We start from the raw sequence: 14,891 nt of genomic DNA, 5'->3' as shown, positions 1-14,891 counted from the left end.
TGATTTCGACTTTTTATCATGTTTTTTATATAAATTAAACATTTTTTAATCAATATTTTTGGCAGAAATGAGCTTCCATACCATAGAATAACTAGTCTAGAAGTGAAAGACACCTTTTCATGACTGTTGTTACATTTTGAAAATGGGATAACAGAACAATGTTTGTTGCATTTTTTTTGCCTTTACTCACACAACCCAACTACTGTTACTTCTACCACATAGGCCAAGTATCATATATGTGTGAGTTTTCATTTTGAATATTGCAGACTTTTAGAATAAGCATCCCTGTGTCTTTTTTCTTACTTGAATGGTAGAGGAGTTAGTTAGTTAGTTAGTTAGTTAGTTAGTTAGCTGCTCCCTGGGAACACAATGTACAAATCAAGCACTCTGTAGTGAGCTAGCAGTGTAGCAGAGGGCGTGTGTCATCCAGCCTAACACTAGCATGTTCTGTCATGCTGCCTTTGGTATTTAGACATCTGCTGTGAGTGTAATTAATAGCAAGAAACTAAGACAAAAAAGGGCAATATTTGCAGTTTCAATTGTTGATTAAAGAAAATGAGATTTTGGAGGTTCACATCTCAACCTCTCTTCTGCCCCTCGTGTTACAGACGGTTGTAGTATATACAATACAGTCTGTGGTCTAGCCTCACAGAGTTAAACTATATAAAAGGAAACAAGTTTAAAAAAGAAACCACTCTATTGTAATTTAATTTTAATCTGCGTTATTAAAACATCATGGTAAAAGACATACAAGGGAGTAAGGTAGCAAAAAAGCATGTACAAAGTCCTCCCATATAAAATATACATATATGAAAATATATGAAAACTTGAATTACATCAGAAAAAGACAAAACAAATGAGAATCACAAGAAAAACACACCATTAAAACATATAAAATATAGCAAGAAAAATATAGAATCATAACAAAAAACAAACCTAAAACGTAAAACTGGGATTTTCTTTTCTAATGGTCGCAGCAGTGAGCAACTAACTTGTTTCACAGGAAGTTAATAAGAGCATCTGACAAACATCAGCTTCAGGCCTCCAGGACCGTATGTGTTAATCAGCTGTACTAGATAGGATCCCTGCATCCGACCGCCAGTGGTTTGCAGAAGCAGGGAGTAGATATGAAAGGATAAGGTCACGTGTTTGAATCTCTTTGTGACCTTCAGTTGCCTTTGCAGTGCTAAAAATCATGTCTTGCCAATTTCAGTCTAAATGAACATGACAGACATTGTATCTGCGCCCCAACAGAGATATCTAAAATCCTGATATTACACAGTGTCTTCCTGCTGCTCTGCTGGTTCTGCCCGTGCTGCCGGATTCATGGGCGAGAGTCGGATGTCGTCGTACAGCGGCTCCGTCTGAAGGGCAGAGAAAGCAGATGACGGAAGAAAACACACATACAGGCAGTAATTCCTGTCTCAGGTTTTGTGCTCACCTCTCCAGTTTGTACTTTGCCGGCGAGCTCAGTCTGAGTTTTCTTCTTCCTGGATTTTTAGTCATATTATGCAAGTTACTACGGCTAAAAACAGACTTATTGAGTCAATGTAAGACTTTGGATACAAGAAATGGAAGTTAAAAAAGGTTTTTACCTGATCGTCAGGTAGAGGACGCATACAGCAATCGGGATCAGAGATAACAGGGTCATTTTGACTGCATTCATTATCGCCATGGATTGAAGAGCTGGAGGGAGGGAGGATGTAACAGTCTTCAAAACAGTTTACAGATCTCTACTGTGAGATTCACAGGTCTGTAAATTATTTTCTGCACAATCCTCTGGACTCAACCAAATGTAAATGAAGTGTCCTTGGTGGAGATGCTGCAACTTAACGTTATGATAACGACCTTTGACGAGGTCTTTTAACGGAGATGTATTATGTGTTTTTGTCTTTTTTACTTTTCATTCAGTGTTTAACATCGGTTCTTGTGCATGTAAAATGTCTTTACAAGTTAAAAAAGCCCAACTTAAAGTCCACGCCAACAGGAGCTCCTCTCTCCCACAGAAAACACTGCTCCTGAAACGCCTCGTCAGTCGTCCCGCCTTTACTCCTGTGACTTTGTGACATCACACTCTATCGCATGTCAAACATTTGCAGAATTACTGCCTGGTGACTAGTTTGGCCTTAAAGGGACAGGAGGGGGGATACAGAGCTGCAGCACTAGACAGTATGAGAAAACTGATGTGTTTCTTTGAGTACTGGAGCATGTAAACTATTCTAGTAGTAACCCAAAATAAAATTAGGAACCTAAAAAATCAGTTTCAGCCGTAAAAGTGTTTTAAAAAAACTCACGCATGACAGTGAGAGTCCTTTCACTGGAGGTGATGTTTTGGGGGTCACCGACAGCACAAGAGTAGTTTCCTGCATGCTGTTTCCTGACCGGGTCCAGAACCAGCTGTTTGTTTTGGTCCTCTGGCAGGGTCAGAGGTCGACTGTTGAAGGTCCAGGTGTAGTCTGCGTTCAGAGGACAGCTGGTGCTGCAGGTCAGTGTGACTCTCTGGCCCTCTGTCACCACTGCAGAAGGAGTGAACGTCACCTTCAAGCCTGGAAGATATGGACATTGTTAAAAATGTTGTGTGTCTACAGGTTGCTCATTTTTACTCTAATTTTAATTTAACTCCAAATGACTGCTTCGCTGTAATTGTTTTACATATGAAAACAAGGTACTCATCACAGCAAATAGCTGAATTGCCTGATGTATTAATGGAATAAAACAATATAGAAAGTACAATGCAGAGTACACATCAATTTGTGGCCTCCACATCGTCCATAACTTCCTGATAATTGGCACGTCATCAGGCACAATTTCTTATTTACAGTACATGTTAGTATATCACTACTACTACTACTACTACTACTACAGTATAAAGCTACTTGGTTTGGGGTGATTTTTGAGCCTTTCAAATCTACTTTTCTTACAAATAGGACCTTTAAAGTCGCAATATATCAAACATCAGTGTGTTTTGCAGAAAGATGCATTACCAACATTTATTCTGGGAAGTTGGTTGTTAGAAAGACATGAACTGTGCTGAGGGGAATTTAAGATAACTTTAAGATAACTTGACTTTTGAAAGGGATCAACTGCTACATCATTTTATGGAAACTGTCAGTTTATAGATTAGTCTGAGGCACAGCTGTCACGAGAACACCGTGATAAAATATTTTTGGAAGCACAACACCATTAGATCATTTCTATGCACTATATTGAAGCCTTATCTTATTAAGCTTGACATGCCTTGTTGTACAGAATCGTTAATGAGTCTAATCTACTGACGGCTGCTGTCACATGGTGAGGGAGCGACAGATTCCCTGCTGATGTATATTAAAGCTGAAGTATTACCTGTGACGACTAAAGTCGCTCCAAGTAAACCAAACTGTCCTCTAGGACTCCATTTGGATACGTATTCTGCTGAGTCATCCTTCGTCAGGTTATTGATGGTCAGCGTGTTTACGTTCCTGCTGTGCTGATGAAACTCCAGATGACCAGCGTCCCCCTTCAAAGATTCAGCCTCCTCATCACCTCTCTTTCTCCATGATAGGTAGTGGGGCAGTCCGTAGGTCCAGGAGTCCAATCTTGAGATGTTCACTGAGGAGCCTTCCAGTGCACAGATCCTCCTGGTGACATAATTCACACTCCGACAACTCTTTTCATCAACACCTGAAATATAGAGAGTATCAGAGTCTGGGATTTTAACCAGTTGCACCTCTTTTTTAAAAAAACAAAAAACAAATTGTATTCATATTTGAAATTTTCTCTTCTGCGACACGACACACTGGGAGTAATACGCAGTATTAGTTGACGAGTTGAATGTTTTCTCAAACACTGTTTTCTCAAACACTGAACACTGTTGGAAACATTTGGGATGATCTATGCACACAACTCAACACAGTTACAACAATTAAAAATCACAACAATAAGTTTAACTTTCATTTGAAGGTTTAGAAATAATGTTAAGAATAACTTGAAACGTGTTTAAGTACAATTTTGAGGTACTTGTACTTTACTTGAGTTTTTCCTTTTTCTGCTACTTTATACTTCTACTCAACTACATTTTGGAGGCAAATATTGTACTGTTCATCAGATTACTGATCCTTGAGCACATTTATTGCCAGAGCATTACTTTTGATACTTAACTACATTTATTATCAGATACTTGAGACCTTTACTGAAGTATTATTTGTATGGGTGACTTCTACTTCGAACAAAGGACTTTAATATTTCATGCGTGACTTTTGGGTACTTTGTTTTCACCACACCGCCTTCGAGCATGCAGACTAATGATATTTATACTCACAGGCTTCATCGGAGCGCAGATCTTCATGGCCTTTCACGGCACAGTGGTAGAACTGGGAAGACGCGCCAAAAAGTGTGATATCTTGATTCTCACAGTGACTGTACAACTCTCTGTTCCAGTACCACCTGAAGGCAGCGTGAGGGTCCACCTTAGGACAGCTGGTGTTACAGGTCAGTGTGATAAATTCCCTCCCAGAAGTCTTCTGAGCATGTAATTCTGTTGGGAGATGATGACAAACACTTTTCAACCGTCACTGTGATGTATTTGATCGTGTTTGTACGTTTGTAAATGTTCTGGAAACTTAACCTGTTGGATACGTGATGGAGCAGGGCTCATCCTCTGATTTCTGCACATAAGAGCACATTTTCCCTTTAGCATAGGTCACACTGAAGCAGGCCAATGTGACAGAATCTGGACAAAAAGAAGAGGAATTCAGTACTTTGGCACCAAATTTAGTCAGTCTGACTCACCAGAGTGACTACTTCATGACTAATTTGCAGTGAAGCAAAAGAAACTCACAGGGGGAAATGGTGGACAGTGTGCAGTTACAGAGATTAAAAGTATTTTTTTGAGGAATAGGTGTGTCCTTTCTTTATAGAGCTCAGTAGTGAGGTTCTCGAAGTGAATACCTCCTTCATATTTTGAATCGAGGATGCTGATTATCAGCCATAATGTCAAAACCATCCAAGATAGACTCATAATAAGCTATAGGGTTGGGAAACGACAGCACATGCTCCTGTAAATGCCACAAATCTTTATGATATCACTCTCGTTTTAAGAAAAATATGTTTTATCTGCAATGACATGGAGGAGCTCTACACTACTCACAATCCTGAGATGTAACAGCGAGGTCTCTCTATGCAAACCACAGAGTGACCATGATTTCCCTTTCTGACATGCTGCGTCTTTTTTTTTTTAGAGAAGTGATCAAACGGGTGAAAAGTGTAAGTTAAAGTCATTTGCAATGGTTTATGGGATGAGTAGTCCTTCATTCTTTTTATTTTGGTTTACTCTTTAAATAAGGATTTTCTGCAGTTAGTGTGCATGTGTGTTACGGGGGCACTGAGGTAAAACTAAAACTCTGCAAAACTCACACCGCAGAGCAGCGAATAAAGATAAAATCTTGCTTTTTTCTTCCTTAGTTACACAATGTATCATAGACGATAATACCTTGAAATGTTTCAACTATCCCAGAATAGCTTTATCGTGGCGATGTGTTGTGACAGTATCTTATTTGTGGGTGACAGTGACATGTTAAGCAAGAGGTTTTGTAAAAGTCACTCACCCACAGAGACTTCAGGGGCTCTGAGATCCTCGTAGCCTTTGATAGCACAGGAGTATCTGACTGCTGCCTCACTGCTGACCAGCTGTTGGTACCAGGGAGACCAGTCCTCATAGAGAAACTCTCTGTTCTTGTACCAGATGTAGGCTGCAGGGTTTTCAGTCAGAGGACAGCTGCTGCTACACATCAGTGTTACTGTGAGTCCCTCTGTGGAGGGAATCACCTTCACCTGCAGGTCTGAGATGATGGGGAAGAAAATAAAAATGAGTTTACTGATGTCATTCTTTAAGTTATTCTTCAGAGACACTTTACCTGCAACACGGAGCTCAGTGCTGTTCTTCCAGCAGAGGTCTGGTTGGTCCGTACTCTCTCTGCAGCAATACTTTTTATAATCACTCTCTCCCAGATCTTTGATTGTTAGAGTGAAGTCACTCTCCGGCGACACGTTGTACGTTACACGATTGTCGTCTGTGGAGAGCTTCCTCAGGACATCCTTGGAGTCATTCCTGTGCACAGTGTACCACTTCGCGCTTGTAGTGGGATGTTGAGCTGAGCAGTGCAGATCCACTGATGAACCTTTCAGGGCACAGATGATGTTTTCTTGTCCCTGATCCCCTTTAACACAAGATTTTATGAGCAAACATCCGGAGAGATTTATACCTTCAAATAACTGATGCTGGTATGATAAACTGTGCAGTAAATGTATGAAATGTTAAAAGTAGTTTATGTGATGATATGCAATGTTTTCTTTCACCTTTGTTTTTTACAGACTACAGGTAATAATCAGATCTAAAATCTTACATGGTAATAGTTCAGCATCGTATAAGACGTGTAAACATTATATCATACCTGAGATACACAGGATGAAAACCATCAACACACATGCAGCGTCTGCCGACGGCATGGCTGCTGTCATCCTTCAGTTTTCTAATCAGAAAATTGATCCAATAACAGCGTTTGTATCGGCCTTTTCACAACAGTTTGCATTAAAACCATACATAGAAATTATAATACGCAACTCACCAGGTGAAACTGAAGGCGGGCGTTGGAGGCCGAGGAGGTTGGTTAGACTGAAGATGGTGGATGAACAGACATACAGCTCTGTCTTAGCTTGAAATGTCTCTTCCTTCCTCTTTTAGTGGTTAACTGATTGTTGACTGACGTGTCTCTGAAAGCGTTAACCTAATGTCACATGGAAGGAAGTCGTCGCTTTTATCTCTTCACACTCTGTAATCTCATCATCCCCTCGCCGCTCCGCACAGACCACGAGGACAATTTATTCATAATCATCTGAATTCAATAGCGAAATGTATTTATGTATTTATTTCACAGTGCTGATACAGAAACACATTCAGCTAAACAAACCTGACAGTGAATTAATGATGCTGCGTTATTTCTAATGACCACTTGGAAGCAGAAGAAAATATCACTGCCTCAAAACGATGAACATCTCGCTGTGGTTAACATTTAAACACGTAAAAAAAAAAACAGATGTACAGATCTGGCCATCACAAAACAATGTTAGTATTCATTTGGAGGTGTGCAGCTGATGAATTTAAATCCAAGAAGTTCAAAAACCTTGACAAGAAACAGGAGGTAAGAAAGAAAATAGTAGCATGACTCAAATTGACTTTGATTAGTTGTTAAAAACATTTCTTTTCAGCGACCAAGCATAAACCAGACTGTTCTCAAAGATTTCCTGCCTTGACGGTAGTGTGACTTTCACATTTTGTCGCACCATATTCTGCACATCTCAAGGACTCTTGAGGTCACGAGCGCTTCAACCATTCTCTGCCAGAAGGGGCCCAAACAAGTGTATAGATATATACCAAGGCGGACATTTCTCAGAGTCTTCCTGCTGCTTTAGTTTCCTCTAGGCTGCATTCACAGGATTCACGACCGGGAATGAGACGCCCTCCTATGACGAGTCGATCTGCAGAGCATAGACAACAGAGAAGATGAGGAAAACACACAAACACACATATATGGAAGTTTTTTTAGAGGCCAGATTCTGCTCTCACCTTCTCCTCCTGTCATTAGACCTGGCCCTGGAAGTCAGAGTCGTCTTCGTCCTGGATTTGTTTTGGTCAGACAAATCCAAATGCAAATTACTATTTTTACCCATAAAGCCAAGAAGGAGATGTCAACTACAGGAAGTAAAAGCATGTAAAAAGAAGACTCTCTAGTCTTTTACCTCATCCACAGGTGGAAGAGCAGTAAAGGAATCGGGATCAGAAACACGACTGTCAGTCTTACTGCATTAATTATCACCATTGATTTCCCTCGAGCTGCAGAGAGACAGATGTGAGATTTGTGTTACTGGTCGGACAAATAAAAAGGAGACAGGAGGTTGTGCGTGTGCTATTTCTTCTTAAAATACCTGAGTCTAATGTCTGTAAACTCTTCAAATAAAATACAAAGCCATGCCCACCTCGAACAGTGAGAGTCCTTTCATGTGAGCTGATGTGGGTTTTGACAGCACAGGAGTAGTTTCCTGCATGCTGACCGCTGACCGGGTCCAGAACCAGCTGTTTGTTTTGGTCCTCTGGCAGGGTCAGAGGTCGACTGTTGAAGCTCCAGTTGTATTTTGTGTTGTCAGTCAGAGGACAGCTGGTGCTGCAGGTCAGTGTGACTCTCTGGCCCTCTGTCACCACTGCAGAAGGAGTGAACGTCACCTTCAGACCTGAAAGACGGTTTGATAGCTTACTCAGTGTCAAAGAGATATAATTTGAAGTTTGAAACTTACATCACGTACACATTATAATAAAAGATGTCCCCAGTTGATATTAAGGATCAGCATCTATTCCAGTTTTAAGACAACAGAGGTCAACAGCCGATCACATCAGCACATCAGAATTAACTCAGACGTCAGACAGGACTTTCACTGAGGAGATCAATGTTCACGTCCCGGGTGAAACCAAAAGTTAACACTGACTTTTTAAAACTTTTTTTGTAAGTTAACTCACTCCACATCACACACTTAGTTTAACCCAAACCATGATGTTTTTTCTAAACCTAACCAAGTAAGGTTTGATGCCTAAATCTTACTAATGTTGTTATTTGCAACCATTTCACTTCATTTAAACGCACAGTTTGTAACTTCTGCTGCTTGGGGTCTCTCACTCAAAACAAACCTAAAGCAGTTCGCTGTGTGTTGTGTGGGGAGGACCGGGCATATAGAGGTCCATAGAGATGACGTCTTTTGTTGGGTGTTTATGTTCTGTACTGACTACCAACTGGAGCTGGAGGGGGAATGTACTTTACTTCATGAACGATGCGTTACAGAGAGCAGAGGGGGGAAAAAGAAGAGACAGAGCAAGAGTCTCTGCTGAGTGCTGAGTTCAGTCAGAAGTTGATCTGAGTTCAAACACACAGACACACACATGTTCAGTAAAGTAATCAGGCTGTTCGGGGCGAATACATAAACACAAATGATCCCTCCGACAAAGTCTTGCTAGTCATGCGATGAGCCCATGGCACCATGTTGAAGGGGAAACCCATTTTGGACTAGTAAATTAGCCTGATGGGCACGTTAATGTGATACTAATGATCTAATCATTTTGTTTTTAATATCTGTATAAAAACAGAAGTGTATTGGACTATGTCTTGGCTCAGAATTGTTGTCAAGCAACCAGCCAGGAGGCTCCACGAAGTCCAAGATATAATCTGGCACATAACCCACCGTCAAGCTGTGTTGTTGCTTTTACACTTCAGTTTTTGTACAAATTAAATAAAGTAATTATAACATGTTCATGAGAGGGCTGCAGAGGTGCTGCTCGGCACTCGTGCTGCACAGCGATTACGTGCTGATCATGATGAGCAGCAAACCCTTTATTAATAACATAAAAGTAGCCTGAAGATGTACCTGTGACGACCAAAGTCACTCCAGGCAAATCAGCCGTTTTTTGTTTCCCATCTCGTTGGAGCCTGAATCTGTATTCTGCCGAGTCGTTCTTCTTCAGGTTTCTAATTCTCAGGACGTGGCGGTTCTTCATGTAGCCGTGATACTCCACGCGACCCGCAGCCTCAATCAACTCTCCATCTTCTTCCGTCCCGCTTCTCGTTATTTTATACCATAATTTGGATTTTGGCGGCTGGTCGTCGGGATGTGAGTAGTTACTTGAAATCATCACTGAGAGGCCTTGCAGAGCACAGATTCTCCTGCTGACATAATTCACACTCCAGCAGTTCTCATCATCAAGACCTGAAATACAGATAAAAACTCATGAGCTCACGTTGAAGCTTAAATAAAGACTTTTTTCGACATTCGACAGCTGTCAACAGTGCATAAATTGGTTGATACTTACAGGCTCCATCAGACAGCAGATCCTCGTGGTCTTTTACAGCACAGGAGAATCTTGGATTGGAGAAAGTGTTAACTGAAAAACGTTGACCATCAATGTGTCTGTACAGGTCTCCGTCTCTGTACCACCTGTAGGCAGTTTTGGGGTCGATCAGAGAGCAGCTGGTGTGACAGATCAGTGTGACATAGGTCTCTGCTGGAGTCTGTTGAATATGCACATCTGTTAGAAGATAATAAATATATTCATCATCAGTTATTATAACATGTTACACTGTGTGATGACATGAATCCATTAAAAAAACACTCTGAAGGCGTAGACCATATTCATATTTCGGCCATTTTCCTCTGGCGTCATACGACAGCTCAGGGTGGGAAGCTCAAATGTCTGAAAGTTGTTTAAACGTCGGGAAGCTGACAAACTGTTACCATATCACCGCTTCCTCATCGATCAGCAGCAGAAAAGACAATGGAAAGTGAAAATCTGGAGGGACATGGGGCCATATTTCAAGGTAATACAACATATTTGATAACCAATTAGCTGCGTGAGACAACAGCTAACGTTAGCGTTCAACTACCTCCTAGCTAACATTACTGTTTGATAGTGTTACATTACACAATAAATGAATATGCGCGGTTATTTTAAAGTTAATTTACGCCTTTCGTATCATATCATATGGGGATGTTTGCTAGGACGTGGCTGCTAACGTTAGCTGTTGTCTCACTGCAGCTAATGGGTCGTCTGTTCAGTTGCTGTTCAATCAGGAAGTAGTGAAATGATAATGAAGCAAAAGGCGTAAACTAATCCTAAAATATCAACGTACATCTCGGACACATTTATTTAAGCCAAGGAGTGAACAGCACTGGATGTAATCGAATGTTAATGTTATCTAGGAAGTGGTTGAATGCTATTGTACTAATGGGTTATCAGATATCAGCCATCAGTGGGGAAGTGGTGAGATCAAGTTGTCAGATTTCCCACGTTTACATGACACAGCAGCACAACTTAACCTCAACATTTGAGCTTCCCACGCTGAGTTTGATGTCAGAGGAAAATGGCCGCCCTGTGAATTTGTTCTGTTAGCGGGTGAGAGGAGTGTTTGCAGAAACTTAACCTGTTGGATATGTGATGGAGCAGGGCTCATCCTCTGATCTCTGCTTATAAAAACACATTCTCCCTTTAGCATAGGTCACACTGAAGCAGGCTGATGTGACAGAATCTGGACAAAAAGAAATGTGAGACATGATTTTGGCTAGTGTACGCAGTCACAGTACTTCAAATGGTTTATAATTTAAGGTGCAGTGCATGATTAATAAAGGTTTTTTTTATCATGATAAGGAGTTAATGGTTGTCACTCACCCACTGAGACTTCAGGGGCTCTGAGATCCTCGTAGCCTTTGATAGCACAGGAGTATCTGACTGCTTCCTCACTGCTGACCAGCTGTTGGTACCAGGGAGACCAGTCCTCATAGAGAAACTCTCCGTTCTTGTACCAGATGTAGGCTGCAGGGTTTTCAGTCAGAGGACAGCTGGTGCTACACATCAGTGTTACTGTGTGTCCCTCTGTGGAGGGAATCACCTTCACCTGCAGGTCTGAGATGATGGTGAGGAGAATAAAAGACGCTTCACAAAAGGGGGTTTGTTCATATATCATTCATAGCCTGATTTATATCGCATTTTATTCCTAAAAACATGGCAACATTTTTTTTTTTTTATGGCTGTTGACAGTATTTTCTGATTCATGGAGTGATATAAAGAGATATCCTAAATTTCCTCTGTGAATCTAACATGTCAACTGAACTAAGCAAGAAATCTGACCTGACTTCCTGCATTTCTAACTGGATAACACCTCATTTCAATAACATGTAATACAAAAAATAATTGCCTTAATGTAAGTGATCAGGTGGAGAAGTTTCATTATGATATCTGTCAGTAAATTTTTTTTACCCTATTCACCTGAGATAAAGATAAATAACAGCCACTGTACCTGCAACATGGAGCTGAACTCTTCTGATCCAGGACTTTTCTGTTCTCTCTCTGCAGAAGTAAACATCCTCATCACTCTCTGTGAGATCTCTGACGGTCAGAGTGAAGTTACTCCCTTCAGACGTGTTGTACGCTACACGTTTTCCACCGGCAGAGATCTCCTTCTGAACAACCTGGTAGTTAATCAGCTCTTCGGTGTACCATAACTTAACTGAGGTGTGTCTTTCAGCTGAGCAGGTTAGATCCACCGATGAGCCTTTCAAGGCACAGATGCTGTTTGCTCGTCCCCAGAGACCGTCATCAGCTAAAAAAAGTGGCAATCATGTATTTTTCATTGGTTTGTAGTTAATTATCATGTGCAACACTTCATCATTATTAAAAAACAACAGTCGTACCTGAGATGTAGAGGATGAAACCCATGAGCGTACATCTAACTTCTGCCAACAACATGGCTGTCGTAGTCTTCAGCTTCTAATCGGATCAGCAGTTGTATAAAGTTATTGCTCTAAGTAACGACCTCCGCTTAAAATCCACCGCAGTCTACTTATAAAATAAAGGGTGAAGAGGACAGAACGGACCACTGATCAAAGGTGAGCATACAGAACTTCCTCTTCATGCCATCTTGTCCACACAGAGCTGCAGAGGTGTCAATGATCAAAGCCTTAACGGACGGTTCTCTGTTGAAAGGTGTCAAACCCGTGAAGAGGAAGCGGCGAATTTCACCTCCTACGTGTGTTCATGTAACACGACAACGTCTTGATACTGATGTTATGATATATTTTTCAAAGTGAGATGCAAGATTAATGAAAATACTTGCATGGTGAATTGCAACATCTAGGTCGAGAGAGGTGAACGTGTGACAAAACAGCATCATAATGAAGTGCTGCAGTGCTGCACCGTCATCATGGCCTATAAATCTTTCTCTCCAGATGTAAGGACCCCCAAACATGTCACATACTGAGCTGTTTCTTGGCCGAAACCAGTAACTTCCTGGAGCTGCTGCTGGTTGCCGGGCAACGGCTCAGGCCCGAAGCTGTTTTAACACTTTGGGTTTTTGTTACACGGCTGGTTGTGTTGGTTGGTATCCTGTGCCTGTTTTTAGTCTTCATGCTATGCTAAGCTCGCTAGCTGCTGGCTGCAGCATCAAATTTACCATACACACCTACGTATTCAAGATGGCTTGGTCTACCCCTTTAGTCCCCTGACATTTAATCAATTTGTCACAATAACAACAACAAGACCCCAATAAACAATGCAATAAATATGAAACCTTGGTCTTAATGGCTTCTGTAGTTAGCATGCAGAGTTAGCATGAAGGTTGCAGGTTCAGGCTGAGCAGATAAAACAGTTAAAATGTGTAACACGCTTAAATAATACCAGTACATTTCAATAATAATTCATATAAATGTTTATTTGGATTTAAAAGAAATGTTTCTTTTTACATCTTATTACAATTTTAACATGACAACAAACCCTTCGATGAAATATTTAAATCTATTTTTATTACGGAGGAGTGTTGAGGATGAATTGAGAAGTTTCAGCCTGAAGAAAGAAGCTGCTCTATAGTCTGGTGGTTTGGCACAAACAAGTACACTTCGTTTCAAAATCATCATATTTCATCTACAGGGGGCGCCAGAATCAACAAAAAATAAAAAGTTCCTTGTAGTAGACTTACTAGCGCACACATTTTTAAAATCACACCCAAATTACACAATTACAACCTCAAAAATGCATTCAAAATTAATTAACATGATTAAATAATATTTTTATTTTATTTTCCAATAAGCAGTCAATAAATAACTCCTAATTTCTTTCATACATTTCCTGAAAACTTTCGACTGGTTCTGCTTAACTTCTGCTGATCATGCCTTTTTAATTTCCAACTGGTTTTGGACTGAAATCAGTTGTTGCAGCCCAATTTTCACAAATTTCTGTTGAACCGCAGGTCAGTAAACTGAAGCACGCTGGTGAGAATGTCCACTTCAGTTTACTGACCTGCAGGAGTTGGGTAGAAACTAGTTGGAAGGTCAGCTACGACAACTAGACAGAAACCAGCTGGAAGTTTCCAGCTAATATTGTAAATAAATCATGTCATAAGATTTTCAGGTAATTATTGTGGTAATTTCAAATATATTACTTGTTATTATCACCTGCTTATCATGACATTTCCAGACCTGTACAATGAAGTGTTACCTAATAATGTTACATTATTAAAAATCCATTATTCACTTCCAAAATATTTAACTTCAAAACAACAAAATATACTGTACATGCTGTGTATTGCAATAGTTTTGATGTAGCGCTCAGATCATCTCTCGCCGACTTGTTGAAGAGGTTTTTGTGCACCGTGTGAAGCGTCTTGTGTAGATACATACTGAACATAACGCAGTGTCTTCCTGCTCTCTGGTGTTCTGCTGGTTCTGTCCGTGCTGCAGGATTCATGACCAAGTCCAACTGCGGGGCAGTTAAACAGAGAAAAGATGACCGAGGGAAACACACACACATGAAGTTTTCACCCTGAAATATAATAATTTACATCACGGAGACACACACACAGAAGTTTCTAGTTTTTAAGTTTCTTACTCACGTGTCACCATGTTATTAGTCAAACAGTTTGCAATTACTATTGTTAAAAACAAAGTCAAAGATGTCCTGTACAGAGAGGTAAACTAAAAAAAACTGAATGATATGAAGTCTGTTACCTCATCCACAGGTGGAAGACAAGTAGAGGAATCGGGATCAGCGGTACGACTGCCAGTCTCATTGCATTAATCGTTGCCATTGAGATTTCTGCTTCTGGTTGGACAAATCAAAAGGAGACATGAGGTTGTAGAGGTGTCTTTACAAAATGCCTGAGTTCGGGTTCTTAAAACCTTCCAGTGAAAATGAAAAATGAACGCCCACCTAGAACAGTGAGAGTCACTTCAGGAGATATCTTCTCACTATCGACAGCACAGGAGTAGTTTCCTGCATGCTGACTTCTGAATGTCACCAGAACCAGCTGTTTGTTGTTTCGGTTCTCTGG

The 14,891-nt window shown here is 40.6% G+C and overlaps 1 protein-coding gene across 1 annotated transcript; it reads right to left on the bottom strand.

The window, feature by feature from the left end:
• Positions 1-723: 723 nt before the first annotated feature.
• Positions 724-6,659, bottom strand: LOC141000153 (B-cell receptor CD22-like). The gene is made up of 11 exons (XM_073470790.1): positions 6,603-6,659; positions 6,429-6,506; positions 5,892-6,194; positions 5,583-5,816; positions 4,604-4,708; positions 4,298-4,513; positions 3,343-3,660; positions 2,295-2,546; positions 1,596-1,686; positions 1,442-1,490; positions 724-1,364 (listed from the first exon to the last, which is right to left on the bottom strand). The coding sequence occupies exons 2-11, from the start codon at positions 6,493-6,495 to the stop codon at positions 1,275-1,277; spliced, it is 1,725 nt and encodes a 574-aa protein (XP_073326891.1). The 5' UTR covers positions 6,496-6,506; positions 6,603-6,659; the 3' UTR covers positions 724-1,274.
• Between the last annotated feature and the right edge of the window lie 8,232 nt (positions 6,660-14,891).

Source organism: Pagrus major, chromosome 1 (genome assembly GCF_040436345.1).
Source record: "Pagrus major chromosome 1, Pma_NU_1.0".
In the NCBI taxonomy this organism is placed as follows: Eukaryota; Metazoa; Chordata; class Actinopteri; order Spariformes; family Sparidae; genus Pagrus; species Pagrus major.
The sequence above is the reverse complement of the archived record's forward strand: the minus strand, read 5'-3'. Positions and strand labels throughout refer to the sequence as shown.